Source organism: Centropristis striata, chromosome 15 (genome assembly GCF_030273125.1).
Source record: "Centropristis striata isolate RG_2023a ecotype Rhode Island chromosome 15, C.striata_1.0, whole genome shotgun sequence".
NCBI lineage: Eukaryota > Metazoa > Chordata > Actinopteri > Perciformes > Serranidae > Centropristis > Centropristis striata.
In genome coordinates this window covers 4,708,796-4,723,746 of record NC_081531.1, presented here as the reverse complement: position 1 = coordinate 4,723,746, position 14,951 = coordinate 4,708,796, and the positions used below count along the sequence as shown (strand labels likewise).

Genomic DNA, 14,951 nt, shown 5'->3' with positions numbered 1-14,951 from the left:
AAAACAAAGTGAGGACCGGCCAAAATGTCCTCACATTGCAAAAATGTCCTCACTCTGTTGGTTAAAAACGTGTTCCGGTCCTCACTATGTAGGAAGAACAAGAAGAAGAACACACACACACACACACACACACACTGCATGCCCCATGCTAGTCCTGGAGGTCTGCAGCAGTCGGTGCCATCTGGGCGCCTACATGCTCCCAGATGTCGTCCCTGTAATTAGAGCCAGACCCGGCTCGGCCCGGTCCAGCCCAGATCCAACCTCTCATTTACTGAGGCCCTCCCTGAATACTTAAGACGCTTTCCAGCACTGTGCCGGCCTTTAGAGGGACTCTTTGGCTCTAATTGTATCACCGCAGGAAGCTGGAAGACTTCAGGTAAGTCTTCCATTGTTGAGGACATTTCCTTGGAATTATGCTGATTTGTAATTTGGATTGAAACTGGACTTTTATGGCTGTAGATATGTACGCTACAAAAAAGGTGTTTAGTCTAAAAACCAGATAAAAACACTAAATGAGGGAAATGATCTTGCTGCATGGACAGATCATTTCACTTGACAAGATTTCTTAAATTAAGATTGTTAAATCTAGAAATAAGCATGTTGAACGCTTAAAATAAGAAAACAAGATAAATTATCTAACACTTCTTAATCTAGAGTTTTTTTTATTATCTTGGTAAGAACCAAATAATCATCAGGTCACTCTGCTCGGGCCAGTTCATCGCTGCTTGCAGCTTTAATTTATCTTGTTTTAAGAGTTAATTTGATAATGCACTAAGAAAATACGCAACAGAAGATACTGAAAGAGTTTAAACTTATTTTTCTTTTACATTTTATTCTGAGTGGGAGTCTATGTGATATTTGGCAGGAACTTAAATTACTAGTAATTCGTTTTTTAACCACAAAACTGAGTACATGGATAATTACAATTCAGAATTACAGATAAGTCAAAATTGTAGGTGCAATTTCATATTCACTGCCCCTTATTTGAAACATGCACTGCAAAAAAATGTGTGTCTAAAAACAAGATAAAAACACTAAATCTGAGGGAAATGATCTTGCTGCATGGACAGATAATTTACCTTGACAATATTTCTTAAATTAAGATTATTAAATCTTAATTTAATTAAAGCTGTTATTAGTTTCTTACCAAGATAAAAAAAAAACTTTTTGTGTCTTTTTTTATTTTTTGTGTTGTTTTTTTTTGTCTTTTTGTGTCCTTTTCGGTGATTTTACATCTTTTGTGTCTTTTTTTGTGGGTTTTTTTTTGTTTTTTTGTGATTTTACGTCAATTGTTTCTTTTTTGTCTTTTTGTGTGTCTTTTTTTGGTCATTTTGTGTCTTTTTACATCATCGTTTGGTCACTAAATGACCAAAAAAAGACAAAAAATGTACAAAAGAGATTAAATTAAAGCTGCAAGCAGCGACGAACTGGCCCGAGCAGAGACAATTATTTGGTTCTTACCAAGATAAAAAAAACCTTTACATTTAGAAGAGTTAATTTCTTATTTTAAGCGTTCAGCATCCTTATTTCTAGATTTAATAATCTTAATTTAAGAAATCTTGTCAAGGTAAATTATCTGTCGATGCAGCAAGATCATTCCCCTCAGACTTAGTGTTTTCTCTTGTTTTAGACACACCTTTTTTTTGCAGTGTAGGTATTTTATATTGCTCCAGATATAGTGAAAGAGACAGTGAGGATGAGGCAGACAGAGCCACGCTGAGGCATGTGACACAGGTCATGAGTCTGATTTGTACTTACAGCTCTGAGAGCACACAATATCTCCTCTCGGTACTTGACTGTGTCAAAAAAAATAACCCCTTTTCCTTATCGCTGGCTAGGAGTTCAACATGTCCATCGCCCAGGCGGCAGCCAAGGCCATGCTATCTGATGCCCTGCTGCAGGGCGGCCCCGGGGTAAACCGGATCAGCCACCTGGAGCTGGAGCTTCCTCTGGACAAGGTCATCAAGTACGTGTCTGTCGGCCTCCCGCTGCTGCTGGTCTGCATGGCGTTCGCCCGCGAGGTCTCCCTGGGTGAGCAACACTCTGTGTATAACGATTTTAAATGCTTTGTTAGGACTAGGGCTGGGCGAAATGGACCAAAAGTCATATCCCGATATATTTAGGCTGAATATTGGTATATGATATATATATATATATATATATGTCCCGATATTTTTAGCGTTAAGTGAGAGCATTTGCATCATAACCCATTTAGGCCTAAAACGGCTGGAAAAATTTTGTTGTTGTGTCTTTTTTTTGTCATTTTTTGTCTTTTTTGGTCATTTTGTTTCTTTTTTGGTCATTTTGTGTCTGTTGTTGTGTATTTTTTTAGTTATTTTGTGTCTTTTTTGATCATTTTGTGTCTTTTTTTTGTCATTTGATGAGTGTTGTTGTGGGGTTTTTTTTGTTATTTTGTGTCTTTTTTGTCATTTTGTGTCTTTTTTGGTCATTTGTGTCTTTTTGTGTATTTTTTGGTCATTTTGTGTCTTTTTTTGGTCATTGTGTGTCTTTTTTTGTCTTTTTGTGTCTTCTGTGGGTTTTTTTTGGTTATTCTGTCTTCTCATTTTGTGCCTTTTTTGGTCATTTTGTGTCTTTTTTAGTTATTTTGTGTCTGTTTTTGGTCTGCTTTGTATTTACGTCTGGATGTGATGAAGAAGCATTGCTTTGGCGCTTTTGGAGACGTCAGAGGGTTAAACACAAGAAACGTTCTTTATAATTTACAAGTAATGAAGTTATGAGTTTTTTTGTGAAATAAGTCATTCAAAGTGACAAATAATGATCACCTGACTCGTTTTTAGTATCTTTCAGCTCATTGTTTTGGTTTTTCATTTCCAGCCACAGCAGGAAGTAGAGCTGGGCGATATGGACCAAAAGTCATATCCCGATATACGATATATATCCTGATGTTTTTATCCCAAAGTGAGAGCAAATGTTCAGTTAAAGTCAAAGCCGAATATAACATGTCACAAGTAGTTTTATTGAAACCGTTTAATTAAGTGAACATAAATACTGTATAATGACAGAAATACCTTTTTTTTTTTAAAAAAATCAAAGCTCCATAAAGTGCACATTTAAATTTAAAAAATCCTAAATATAAATAGCCTAGAAAATAAAATAGGCCAAATATCTTTTTCTGAAATAAATACATTTATATGAGAAAAGAATAACGAACATTACAAAATAACTAAATATGACAAACCCTAGCATTCATATATGAAAAAGAACATTTTTTTTTACTATATCGATATCTATAGATAGTGATCTATATAGATAATGATCTATATCTATAGAACTATATCGAAATATATCGATATATCTTTTATATTGATATATCGCAGTTAGGACACTGTGTTTCAATTATTATGTGGTGTCCTCTGTTCAGTAATTGTCCATGAATTGCATATTTTTTCTTATTTTTACTTACTTTAATTTAATTGAACTCGTGATAAGGAGGACTATCATACAAACTACAACAAAGATTATTCCTGTGGCCCATTTAATTCAACATTAGACACAAATCTAATTTTAAACGTGCTGAAAAAGTGACCCAGATGTGTTATTATATCAGAGCTTAAAGTCGTGAACCACATCAAGTGAGTACATCTGCACTCTTCCCCGGCAAGCTTTTATCTTTTATTTTTACACTCTAAATACATCTCCTCATCATTTGCGACTCCTACTTGAGGAAACTAAATATTAAGAGCAATAACAATAAGAGCTGTAATTACAAGGCACTTTCCTTAACATAATGATGGTGCTGTAAAAAAGCAAGAGAGAGAAAACACTTCAACAACACCTATCATATAAAGAGGAACACATTAAGTGCTGACTCCATTAAGAACTCAGCATAATAGATACCAGAGTAGTATTAATGATGTGACAACACAACATTACTGAAAACACAAAATCACTGTTGTCTCCGACTCCATTCATCACTTTATTGATGCTCTGCTCTTTCTTTTACTGCCTCTCTGCTGAGTGTTTGAGAGCAAAGTGAAAAACATTGTTTTGAAAAAGATGGGTGTTTTTTTTTCCCACATGAAATATGAAACATGACCACACAGTGGCGGTTCTACACAGGGGCCCTCTGAAGAAGCCCGTGGCCCCTACTGTGGCCCCTGTGTCAAATTTAAATTAATAATAAGATGATCGATTTATAACAATGAACGTCGGAACAATTCTAACCTTTTTTTTGTTCAAACAATATCTCATTGTACACAAAAGGAACCCAGAATGTGTACATTGTATAATAGTTTAATTGTTCAATAAAAGCTTGTATATATATTGACGCATTTTAATCGCACTTGTTTTTGCACCGCGGAGCGTTTCTCACTGGATGAGTTTCAGGAGGACCGATTATACTGGAGCACCAACTAGCATTCATGATTTCAGACAACAAGCCTCTGATTAATTAGATTAGTTTTTTTAATCAAGTCCCGGCCCTAATAATTTTCGATGGCCATTGTCGCCCTCATGACAAATAAGGAAACAGATAAACAGTGACATTTTCTCACTTGTGTTGCTGAGTTACATGACGTGTGGTCATTGCCTTGCCCCCCTTTAGATGGTCAGATCGCTGTCACAGAGGTCAGGTCACATCCAGTGACAGACAGGTTATTTTTTGATATATGTTGCAAGATGAAACGGCCGTCAAAGCTCTCTGGTGAGCAGTATCGAAAGAGAAGAAAAGAGGAGGAGGAAAAGTCCCAATCTTTATTTAAATGCCATTTTGTGGAAAGACGTTTCATTTGTATTAGCTCGCTAGCTAGGTTGAAATAAGGCAACGCTAGCTTGACACAGTTAAGCATATGTATATATAAAATGAGAAATGTCATTGTCGTACAAAAATAATTGTCATTGTTGGTGAGTCTCATTGTTTCAATAATTGTATTTACGTCTTCCAAATATACTTAAATGAGATTTTAAAATGAGCTAAAATAAAGGTTTTGAATGCTTAAATATCATCTTTGTTGTTTTTTAATGAGCCCCTCTGATTAAACACTGGCCCCTCCTTGGACCCCACAGTAAAACTGTAAAACTGTGCCACTGTGCCCACAACTGTCTGTCTGTTGATGGGTGTTCAGAGGAGACAAAAAGTGCAGCTGACAGTCCAGCATGTATACGTGGCAAGTCTGCAGCTCAGTGTATCGCTAAGGAGACGACTCCCTTGACTTTGAACTAAACGTCGTCTCTCTCCAGAGCTGGTCTGCAATCAGTCTGATGCTCCTGATGCTAATTGCCACGGGGGATGATTGAGAGCAGCGTTCACTAACGCTGGCACACTGTAATTACAAGGCGAGGTTCTTCTGTGGCAGCTCCCCCCTATTTGAGTCAAATGAGAGGATATGTTGATTAACTGGAGGGGGGTGGGGGGAGGGGGAGGTGGCGTAGAACACGATGTGGAGCTCAGCTGATGGATCCTGGCTGCCTGAGCTGCTGGCTTGTCAGTTTCACAACAGTGCTTGATTGCGCTGCTGCTGTCTGGAGTCTGGTTTTACTTGCACCTGGACTCTCAGCCAAGAATGCCTGTACAAAGCACAAATGTGGGGATGATCTGCCAATGTTAATTGGGGAGTGGGAGTGGGAGATAGGAGCCGTGGCAGGAATCTAGGTTCCTTCACTTTGCCAAATGGCTCACAGGGGTTGGGGGGGATTTTTTTCTTTTTTCTAGATTTCATGAGCAGGCATGTGCTGTCGTTTTTTATCTGGGGTGACTTGTCAACGTATGCGCCCACACATTCACTCACGAGCAAAGAGGAAAAATAGATTCCAACAGTAAGCTGCATGAGAACATACATGAAACAGTGGCATCAGTTAACACTCGTGCAGGAAGTATGTATTCGTAGAGAGCGAGATTGTGTTTTGCAGCTAATGCTAATCTCTCTCGCTAGTGTAACCTTAAATAACACAGAAACGATATCTTTCCGTCCGTATTCTGCTTAGCTGTCAGTTAATAAAGTTTTGTTTTCACTGTTTTCAATGGATCAAACTGTTGCGGAAGAAAGGGCTTAGCATACTAATGGTGAGATAGCACATTACGCAATATGCTGCACTAAAAGTACATTAACATGAACCCAATTAGCTGATAGACTATATTGCATACAAGTATCTCATATCAAATTATTATGGGCATTACGCTAAGCAACATGAATGTCATCCCTGAATTATGTAGGCTAATAATGCAACATAAGAAGTGAATAAAGCTAAATCTCCGCTTAGCATGCTAATCGCGCTACAACAAAGTCTGCAACTGCATAAAACACTTACTTTTCATAAAGTACCACACCATCCAGCACATACACATTGAACATTGAACATGGCTGTTTACACAGAGCAGAGAGGAGAGGACAGGAGAGGCTGGAAAAATCACAATACTTTAATATGTACAATATGTGAGGAAAACTGTTTTGATAATTTTGTGTCTTTTTTTGGTAATTTTGTAATTTTTTTTGTCATTTTGTGTCTTTTTTTGTCACTTTGTGTCTTTTTTTTAGTAATTTTGTGTCTTTTTTTGGTCCTTTTGTGTCTTTCATTTGGTCATTTTGTGTCTTTTTTGTCATTCTTTGGTCATTTTATGTCTTTTTTGGTCATTTTGTGGGGGGGTTTGGTCATTTTGTGTAATTTTTTTGTCATTTTGTCTTTTTTGGTCCTTTTGTGTCTTTTTTTGGTCATTTTGTATCTTTTTTTGGTCATTTTGTGTCTCTTTTGTCATTTTTTGGTCCTTTTGTGTCTTTTTTTGGTCATCTTGTGTCTTTTTTCTCGTTTTGTGTCTTTTTTTAGTAACTTTGTGTCCTTTTTTGGTCATTTTGATACTGCCTCCAGCTGCTCCCATTTAATCATGTTCTCTTGGTAATATTATTCACATTCTGTTCATTTTAGGTTAAAATGTTGCACAATTGGAAGCAGATTACATAAAGCACATACATTATATTAATTGCTATGCCATAATGCCTTCAGGGGTTTGTGAAACTCTGAGGACAGAGAATGTGACAGACAGCTTTCTAAAAACCTCTTTAGAAATTATAGGCTATAATATATAATATAACCGGATTTCATAACTCGGTACTTCAACCGTCTGTACTCACCATTAGCAGGACCATGTTGGCCTCTGATAAAATCCACTTTTCCACTCAGAGTAGAGCCTCAACATTAGAACAGAGAGGTGTCTGTTGTCTTGTTTGTCTGTGTTGTTGTTAGTGTAGGAGGTGTTCCTGCCTGTTCTAGTCTCTGTACATCATGTCCTCACCTCACCAGGCCTTACACTGTCTTGTCATACTTCATGTTGATTGTTCTGTCTTGCTGTAGTTGATTTTTTTGTGTCTATGAGCTGTTTCTCTTGTCTCTATGCATAGCAAGTTCTTGTTGTGTTTGCATATTATCACTTCTTTTATTGTTGATTATTTATCCAATATTTTTATTCTTCTGAATAAAGTAATAGGGTCAAATAAAGTCAGAAACTAAACTAATATAATATAATTTAAACTAATATAATCTTATCTAAACTCAACTCAACTAAACGAATCAAATCTGAACTAACTAAACTAATCTAATGTAATTTAATCTAACGAAACTAATGTAATCTAAACTAATCTAAATTAAACTAATCTAATGTAATATAATGTAAACTAAACTAATCTTAACTAAACTAGTCTAAACTAATCCTAACTAAACTAATCTAAACTAATCTGATTTAATATAATCTAATCCAAACTAATCTCAATTAAACTAATATAATCTAAACTAATCTAATTTTATCTAAACTCAACTAAACTAAATTAATCTAATCTAAACTAATCTAATCTGATTTAATCGAATCGAATCTAAACTAATCTCAATCAAAGTTATCTAATCTAAACTAAACTAATATAATCTAAACTAATCTAATTTTATCTAAACTGAACTCAACTAAACTAATCTAATCCAATTTAATCTAACAAAACTAATCTAATCTAAACTAAACTAAACTAAATACATGTCCTGTAAGTATATGTCCCACAAATTAACCCAAAATGTAATGTAGAGTGCATCATTTTAGGTTTGAATTCCAAATGAATACTTTTCAAAAATAAATGCATCATGTACATGTGTTACATACATTTTGCCCAGTTCCCATATATAACGTAATGTTAAGGCTGGTGTATTACCCTATATTAACTTCCCCCTGCATTATGTGAATAAATATACACGTTAAAATTAGAATCACTAACCATACGGGACTCTAACTGACGCTGAACACGAACTAAAACATGCGTCGTCCATGTCGGTCTAAAATTACAAGCTGCAACCTCAAGGTCACTTTTAAGATGAATATCCTCCATCATAACCTCAGCTGCCAAAATGATATTTTAGGTGTCACTATCAATATGTTAAAATGTGGATGATTAATTACACACAGCCAGAAAACACACACATATACACAGCTGTGTAATGGGAGCATGTAACGGTTGTCTGTAAAGAGAAATGAGTGGCAGTGTGTTTCTACTTACAGAAAGGTTGGGCAGATGTGGTGTTGTAAAAAATAGAAGCTCCATGTTTCTCCTCTGGTGGGGCACACCCTCCCAGAGCTCTCTGTTTAAGGGTGGAGCACCCCAGGGAAATGACAGACGGGTGCAGGGCATGGCTTCAAGTGGTTGGACTACATGTGGTTATATCAAGGTGAACTAAATATACGGTGCAGGAGCCAGATTGGGAACGGAGTCGCCAAGGGTTTTAAATGCCAGGTTGTCATTTGGAAACGTATGATTTGTCCACTGAAGAGAAAAGGGCACGCAGAATCTCATGTGTGTGTGTGTCTGGTAGGGGACCTCCAGTGTTGTATGGGTGTGTATGTGTGTGTGTGTGTGTGTGTGTGTGTTCTTGTATTTCCCACATAGTGAGGACCAGAAGATGGTTTTCGCCAACAGACTGAGGACATTTTTGTCCTCACTTCTTTGGAGGCTTGTTTGAGAGTTCAGACTTTGTTTGAGGAGTACAATGATGTGTGTGTGTGTGTGTGTGTGTGTGTGTGTGTGTGTGTGTGTGTATGTGTGTATGTGTGTGTTCTTGTATTTGATACATAGTGAGGACCAGGACATGTCTTAAACCAACAGAGTGAGGGCATTTTTGCCTTTTTTGAGGAGTATAAGTGTGTGTGTGTGTTCTTGTACTTCCTACATAGTGAGGACCGGTACACGCTTGTAACCGAGTGAGGACATTTTTGCAAAGTGAGGACATTTCGGCCAGTAATCACTTCTTTAATGGCTTTTTTTGACAGTTCAGACTTTTTTGAGGAGTATAAGTGTGTGTGTGTGTGTGTGTGTGTGTGTTCTTGTATTTCCTACATAGTGAGGACCAGGACATGTTTTTAACCAACAGAGTGAGGACATTTTTGTAAAGTGAGGACATTTCAGTTGTTTGAGAGTTCAGACTTTGTTTGAGGGTTAAGGTTACAATAAGGTTTATGTTAGGGTTAGGATTGGACATTTAGTTGTGATGGTGAAGGTTAGATTAAGGGTTAGGGAAAGGGGCTAGGGATCTCACTATTCCAATTAGGGCCCTCATAAAGATAGAAGTACAAGAATGTGTGTGTGTGTGTGTGTGTGTGTGTGTGTGTGTGTGTGTGTGTGTGTGTGTCTTTGAATGAGATATCAAGCGCTTAGATATTGCTCAAAGGCAAATTGATGAAGCAGAAAGTAATTCCCCATATTAGCAGATTATGTTACAAATCAACATTTGTTTATTCTGCAGGGCCTCAGATCAGCTGTTTCCCTCCCAGCAATTTCACCATCAAGCAGGCCAGCTATGTCGACACATACTGCTGGGACTCTCTCATGCATCATGAGTTTGACAGCGATGGGAACTTCGAGGAGCGCTCGCTCTGGGTGCACAAAGTAAGTTGACAGATTCTGATGAAGGTTGCTCGGCTTTTTATTTCCACCTAGACTGGGTTACAGCACTCAGTTCTTTTTTTCCTCATTTCTGTAACTTGAAAAACTGTAGTTGAAAATGTCAGTGTACCACTTTTAATAAGACAAATGGTACATGTTTGTTACCAACATGGTCTCACAGGAATCCGTGAAATAGCCACGAATTTGCTTAACTCAAAATCTGTGGAATAGCCACGGAATAACTCAAATTTCCATGAAACTGACACGGATTTCGCTACAATGCAAGTTAATGACAGTCATATCCCGTGGCTATTCCATGGATATTTGTTCCTATTGGTTTGTTCCAAGTCACGTGACTTTCAAGGTTTCGGCGGTCCGGTCAGAACAAAAAACATGGTGGACAGTTCTCTCGTTTTTAGTGAAAAAAATCAATATTTTGACTTAGTTTCTGCATAAAAATGGATTTTGATCACATTTCTAGCGAGAAATATATGTTTTATTTTCTAAATATTCACTCAGTGAATGTACATAATCACTTTGTATGTTGGAATAGCCACGGGATATGACTGTCATTAACTTGCATTGTAGCGAAATCCGTGTCAGTTTCACGGAAATTTGAGCGATTCCGTGGTTATTCCACGGATTTTGACTTAAGCGAATCCGTGGCTATTTCACGGATTCCTGTGAGACCAGGTTGTTTGTTACCATTGTCAGTGTACCCCTTGTAATAAGACAAATGGTACATGTTTGTTACCAAAGTATTCAGACTCAGTGCAGTTGCCATTTACAGCCCAGTCAGCAGCAGGAAAGTAGTCTAAACCAGTCCTTGTGGTTCTTTATTTATAACACTGGCTTGTGAAGCAATTGTTTATGTGACTCAATAACTTCCCTGCCTCTCCATCTGTCTCTCTTTTCTCTCATTGTCCATCTAGATGTTTCCTTATTCTCTTCTGGCCATGGCCGTGTTGATGTACCTGCCCGCTCTGATCTGGCGCCAGCTCGTCATGCCCACACTGGGCTCAGACCTGCTCTTTATAATTGACGAACTGGACAAGTCCTATAACCGCTCGGTCCGACTGGCTCAGAGCATTCTGGAAATGCGCCAGAGCACCAAGAACCCGCTCACATTTCAGGCCGAGCTGCAAAGGTAGGAGAGAGTTTAGGGACTGTGGGCTTGTAGCACAAATATGCACACAAAAAGTGTCTAAAAATAAGATAAAAACACTAAATCTGAGGGGAATTATCTTGGTGCATGGACAGATAATTTCACTTGACAAAATCAAATTAAGATGGTTAAATCTAGAAACAAGCAAAAGAAATGAACTCTTAAAACAAGATAAATTATCTAACACTTCTAAATCTAAGTTTTTTTTTTATCTTGGTAAGAACCAAATAATTTGCAGAACATCACTCTTCATTCCTTTAACCCTTTATCGGGTGAATAACTATATTTGGTAACTTCAGTGGATATTTACCAGATTAAATCTGCCCTAAAAAAGTTGCAGATTTACAAGAAAAAAAGTGAAAAAAAAGCTACTGTTTTTCTCGCAGATTCACCACTTTAAATCTCATAAATCTGCATATTTTTTTACTCATAGATTTGTCACTTTTACCCTCGTAAACTTTTTACTCCAAATATTACCCCCCTCCCCTGTGTCCGTGTGTTGTTTTTTTTTTCACATTCTGGCAGTATACAATATCTTCCAATGTTCTCCAGGGTTGAAATTTGGAATTTGCAAGTATTTCAATGAGTGCCCTATTAAGGGTTAAACAAAACAGTTCCATGCTCATCGTGTGAGTTGTGATTTGCCCCCAAACTAGAACTGTCATTCTTAAATTAAACTTTAGAATAATTTGGTCATTGCAGCTGCAAATGAAAATGACCTATCAGTGAGAAATATTGTATATAACTCAAATGTTGCAGAGGTGATCTTGTGCTGTTATTTTGAAAGTCTTAACCCTTTGGAGTCTTGAGCTGCTTTGTCAGTTTTTGAATACTTTTCATTCTGCCACTTAAAACGTGTTTTCTGTGCTATAGTGCATGTTTGTATCACTATTTTCAGCACCTCACCTATTTGATCTGATGAATATTTTTTCACTTTGACTTACTGGATCAACATTTCGAACCCAGGAGAAAGAAAAAAAAAAAAAAAAAACATAAAACTGGAGTTTAAAAAATATGTTGTTTTTTTTACTTACAAAACATAATCATGCTCAGTAAGAATTTAAAATGTTTCAAATGTGAATATATATATATATATGTATAAAATGAGGATCTAGTTCTATATTTTATGATACATATATTTGACCTTATCATCTGCTTTACTTGACCGATCATCATGAAACAAAAACTGTCCAAGTTTGAAGCCAGAACTTTAGAGGGAAGTCGATGTCAGGGTTTGAAGTTTCTTCGTTGTTATTATGCTGTGACGTAATGAAGAAGTAATGTGTCAGTGTTTTTGTGGACTCCAAAGGGTTAATAAACTAAACTTGAGAGAAACTTTGAGAGAGAAAAGTTGTAATGTTTTCCTCTCCCTTTAATAACTACTGCCAGTCTATCCATGTGTATAGAGTCTTATTGGAGGACTTTAGTGGCTGTGGTGGTGTGCAGCTCCTGGTAGTAGAGGGGTTGTGGTTGGGTTGGGAGGCTCCTTGCTGGGAATCTGTGTAGCTGCATGAACATGGAATAAAACATGTTTTCTCTTTTCCCTCTCCAATTGCAGGGCCAAGAAGAAGCGCTACTTTGAGTACCCTCTACTTGAAAGATACATGCAGTGCAAGCAAAACTCCTATTTCCTCGTTAGCATGCTCTTCCTGCGGGGCTTCCTGCTGCTGACCTTCATGTCAGCCGCCTGTCTCTACTTGGCGTACTTCCACCTCTCGGCCTTCCTGCAGGACGAGTTCAGCTGCTTCGTCCGCACCGGCATGCTGCGTGACCAGAACTGGGTTCCTGAACTGGTTCAGTGTAAAATGATTGGCCAGTTGGTGTTCCAGGTGATCAGCGTGGCCAACGGAGCCATCTACGTCCTGCTGGCGCCCATCGTCCTCTTTAGTCTGATTCGTCTCTTCGTTTGGGACACCACCTTCTTCTCCGTCTACGAGGTCCTCCCCGCTCTGGACCTCCTCAACCGGCGCCGACTGGGCTGCCCGTTGAACGACCTCAATGTGCTGCTGCTCTTCTTGCGTGCCAACGTGGCCCACCTGATGTCCTACGGGAAGGTGAGGGCTCTGTGCTCTCTGGCACCCCCGCAGGTAGGCAACGGTACTGCAGGGCAGGGCTTGGACGCAATGCTGACCCAGGAGGAGATGGAGGAGCGCGAAGAGGCCGCGATGGAGCTGAGAGAGGAGGTGGAGGAGGCCAAGGAGGAAGGGAAGCTCAACCTGGTGGATATCATGACTATTCTGGGAGCGGCTCAGGGAAGAGTGGTGAACTGCAGCGAGAAGAGGCCTCTGGTGGAGGAGAATATGAGTCTCGGTACTGTAACACTTATCTACACACTCAAACGCATTCTGCTAGTGGCTATTTTCACATACATCATTTGGGATGTACAAAAAATTATTAAGTGACCTCCAGACTACAGATACAGGCTCTGAAAATGGATAGCAAGTAGCTTTCAATATAAGGTAACATACCGTATTCCCTCAATTTAAAGCCGGGCTCCTATTAATGACCGGCCTCATTTAGTAACCGGGTGTAAAAACTGTTTTTAGTAAATAAAAGCCGGCCTCTTTTATAAGCCGGGTGTCTTACCGGTGTTATATGTCAAAGTCTGTTCCCCCGTCGATATGTGTCCCCCTTACCTTAACCTGCACCAACCTGACCCCTGACCCCAACCAGTCCTCCTTTAAGTTGTTAACATGACCCCAAGTTTACCTCAATCCCAAACAGTTCTCTCTACAAGGCCTAACCTTATATGACTAAAAAAATGACACAAAATTACTAAAAAAAGACACAAAATGACCAAAAAAGACATAAAATGACCTAAAAAAGACACAAAATGACAAAAAAAGACACAAAATGACAAAAAAAAAGACACAAAATGACCGAAAAAAGACATGAAATGACCAAAAAAAGACACAAAATGACAAAAAAATGACACAAAATGACTAAAAAAAGACACAGAATGACTAAAATTGTTCCGCTAAACACACAACACACAAATAAAATCGACACAACACCTGTATTTTGAAGTTTCTCCACACGAGTTAGTACTGTAGGTAAATATGGTTGTTTTTCCCGCTGTCCTAGTCATTCTCTGTAAAGTCGAGCCATTTACGCACGTTCTTCTGGGCTTTTTAGTAGTTTAGACATTTTAAATCCTGCTTAAAATTTTCATTCAGCGTGCTGTTCATTGTTTGTTTACATCCCAGTACTTCCAATATGGCCGACATCCGGGTAACTGGCTACAATGCGCTGTGTAAAACACTCTAAAAAGTGCCGGTCAGAGCTGCTCTGATTTTCTTTTTTTAATAAAAGCCTCCTTCAAATAATAGCCTGCCCCTATTATTAGCCGGGTCCCAAACTGATTTTTTTATTAATAGAAGCCCCGGCTACTATTTAAGGAAATACGGTTAAGTGAGAGCATTTGCATCTTAACAGTTTCATACACAACTCTTCATACCTGACTAACATTTGGAGCTGATTAAAGATGAGAAATGTTCTTTTTTTCATTTACAAGTAATGAAGTTATGAGTTTTTTTGTGAAATAAGTAATTCAAAGTGACAAATAATGATCCCCTGACTCATTTTTAGTATCTTTCAGCTCATTGTTTTGGTTTTTCATTTCCAGCGACAGCAGGAATTAGGGCTGGGCGATGTGGACCAAAAGTCACATCCCGATATATTTAGGCTGAATATTGATATACGACATATATCCTGATATTTTTATCGCTAAGTGAGAGCAAATGTTCAGTCATGTTCATTGTTTGTTTACATCCGAGTACCTCCAATATGGCCGACATCCTGGTATTTGGCTACAATGCGATGTGTAAAACACTCTAAAAAGTGCCGATCAGAGCTGCTCTGATTTTCTTTTTTTAATAAAAGCCTCCTTCAAATAATAGCCTGCTCCTATTGTTAGCCAG

The 14,951-nt window shown here is 38.1% G+C and overlaps 1 protein-coding gene across 1 annotated transcript in view; it reads left to right on the top strand.

Annotated features, from left to right (window-relative positions):
- LOC131986961 (uncharacterized) overlaps positions 1-13,442 on the top strand; it is a 133,380-nt gene extending 119,938 nt beyond the window's left edge. Inside the window, exons 12-16 of the mRNA XM_059352101.1 lie at positions 1,674-1,734; positions 1,839-2,031; positions 9,727-9,869; positions 10,799-11,013; positions 12,590-13,442. Of these exons, the coding sequence (XP_059208084.1) occupies positions 1,674-1,734; positions 1,839-2,031; positions 9,727-9,869; positions 10,799-11,013; positions 12,590-13,433 (1,456 nt within the window). The 3' untranslated portion in view covers positions 13,434-13,442. The remainder of the gene's footprint in view (positions 1-1,673; positions 1,735-1,838; positions 2,032-9,726; positions 9,870-10,798; positions 11,014-12,589) is intronic.
- The last annotated feature ends 1,509 nt before the right edge of the window (positions 13,443-14,951 follow it).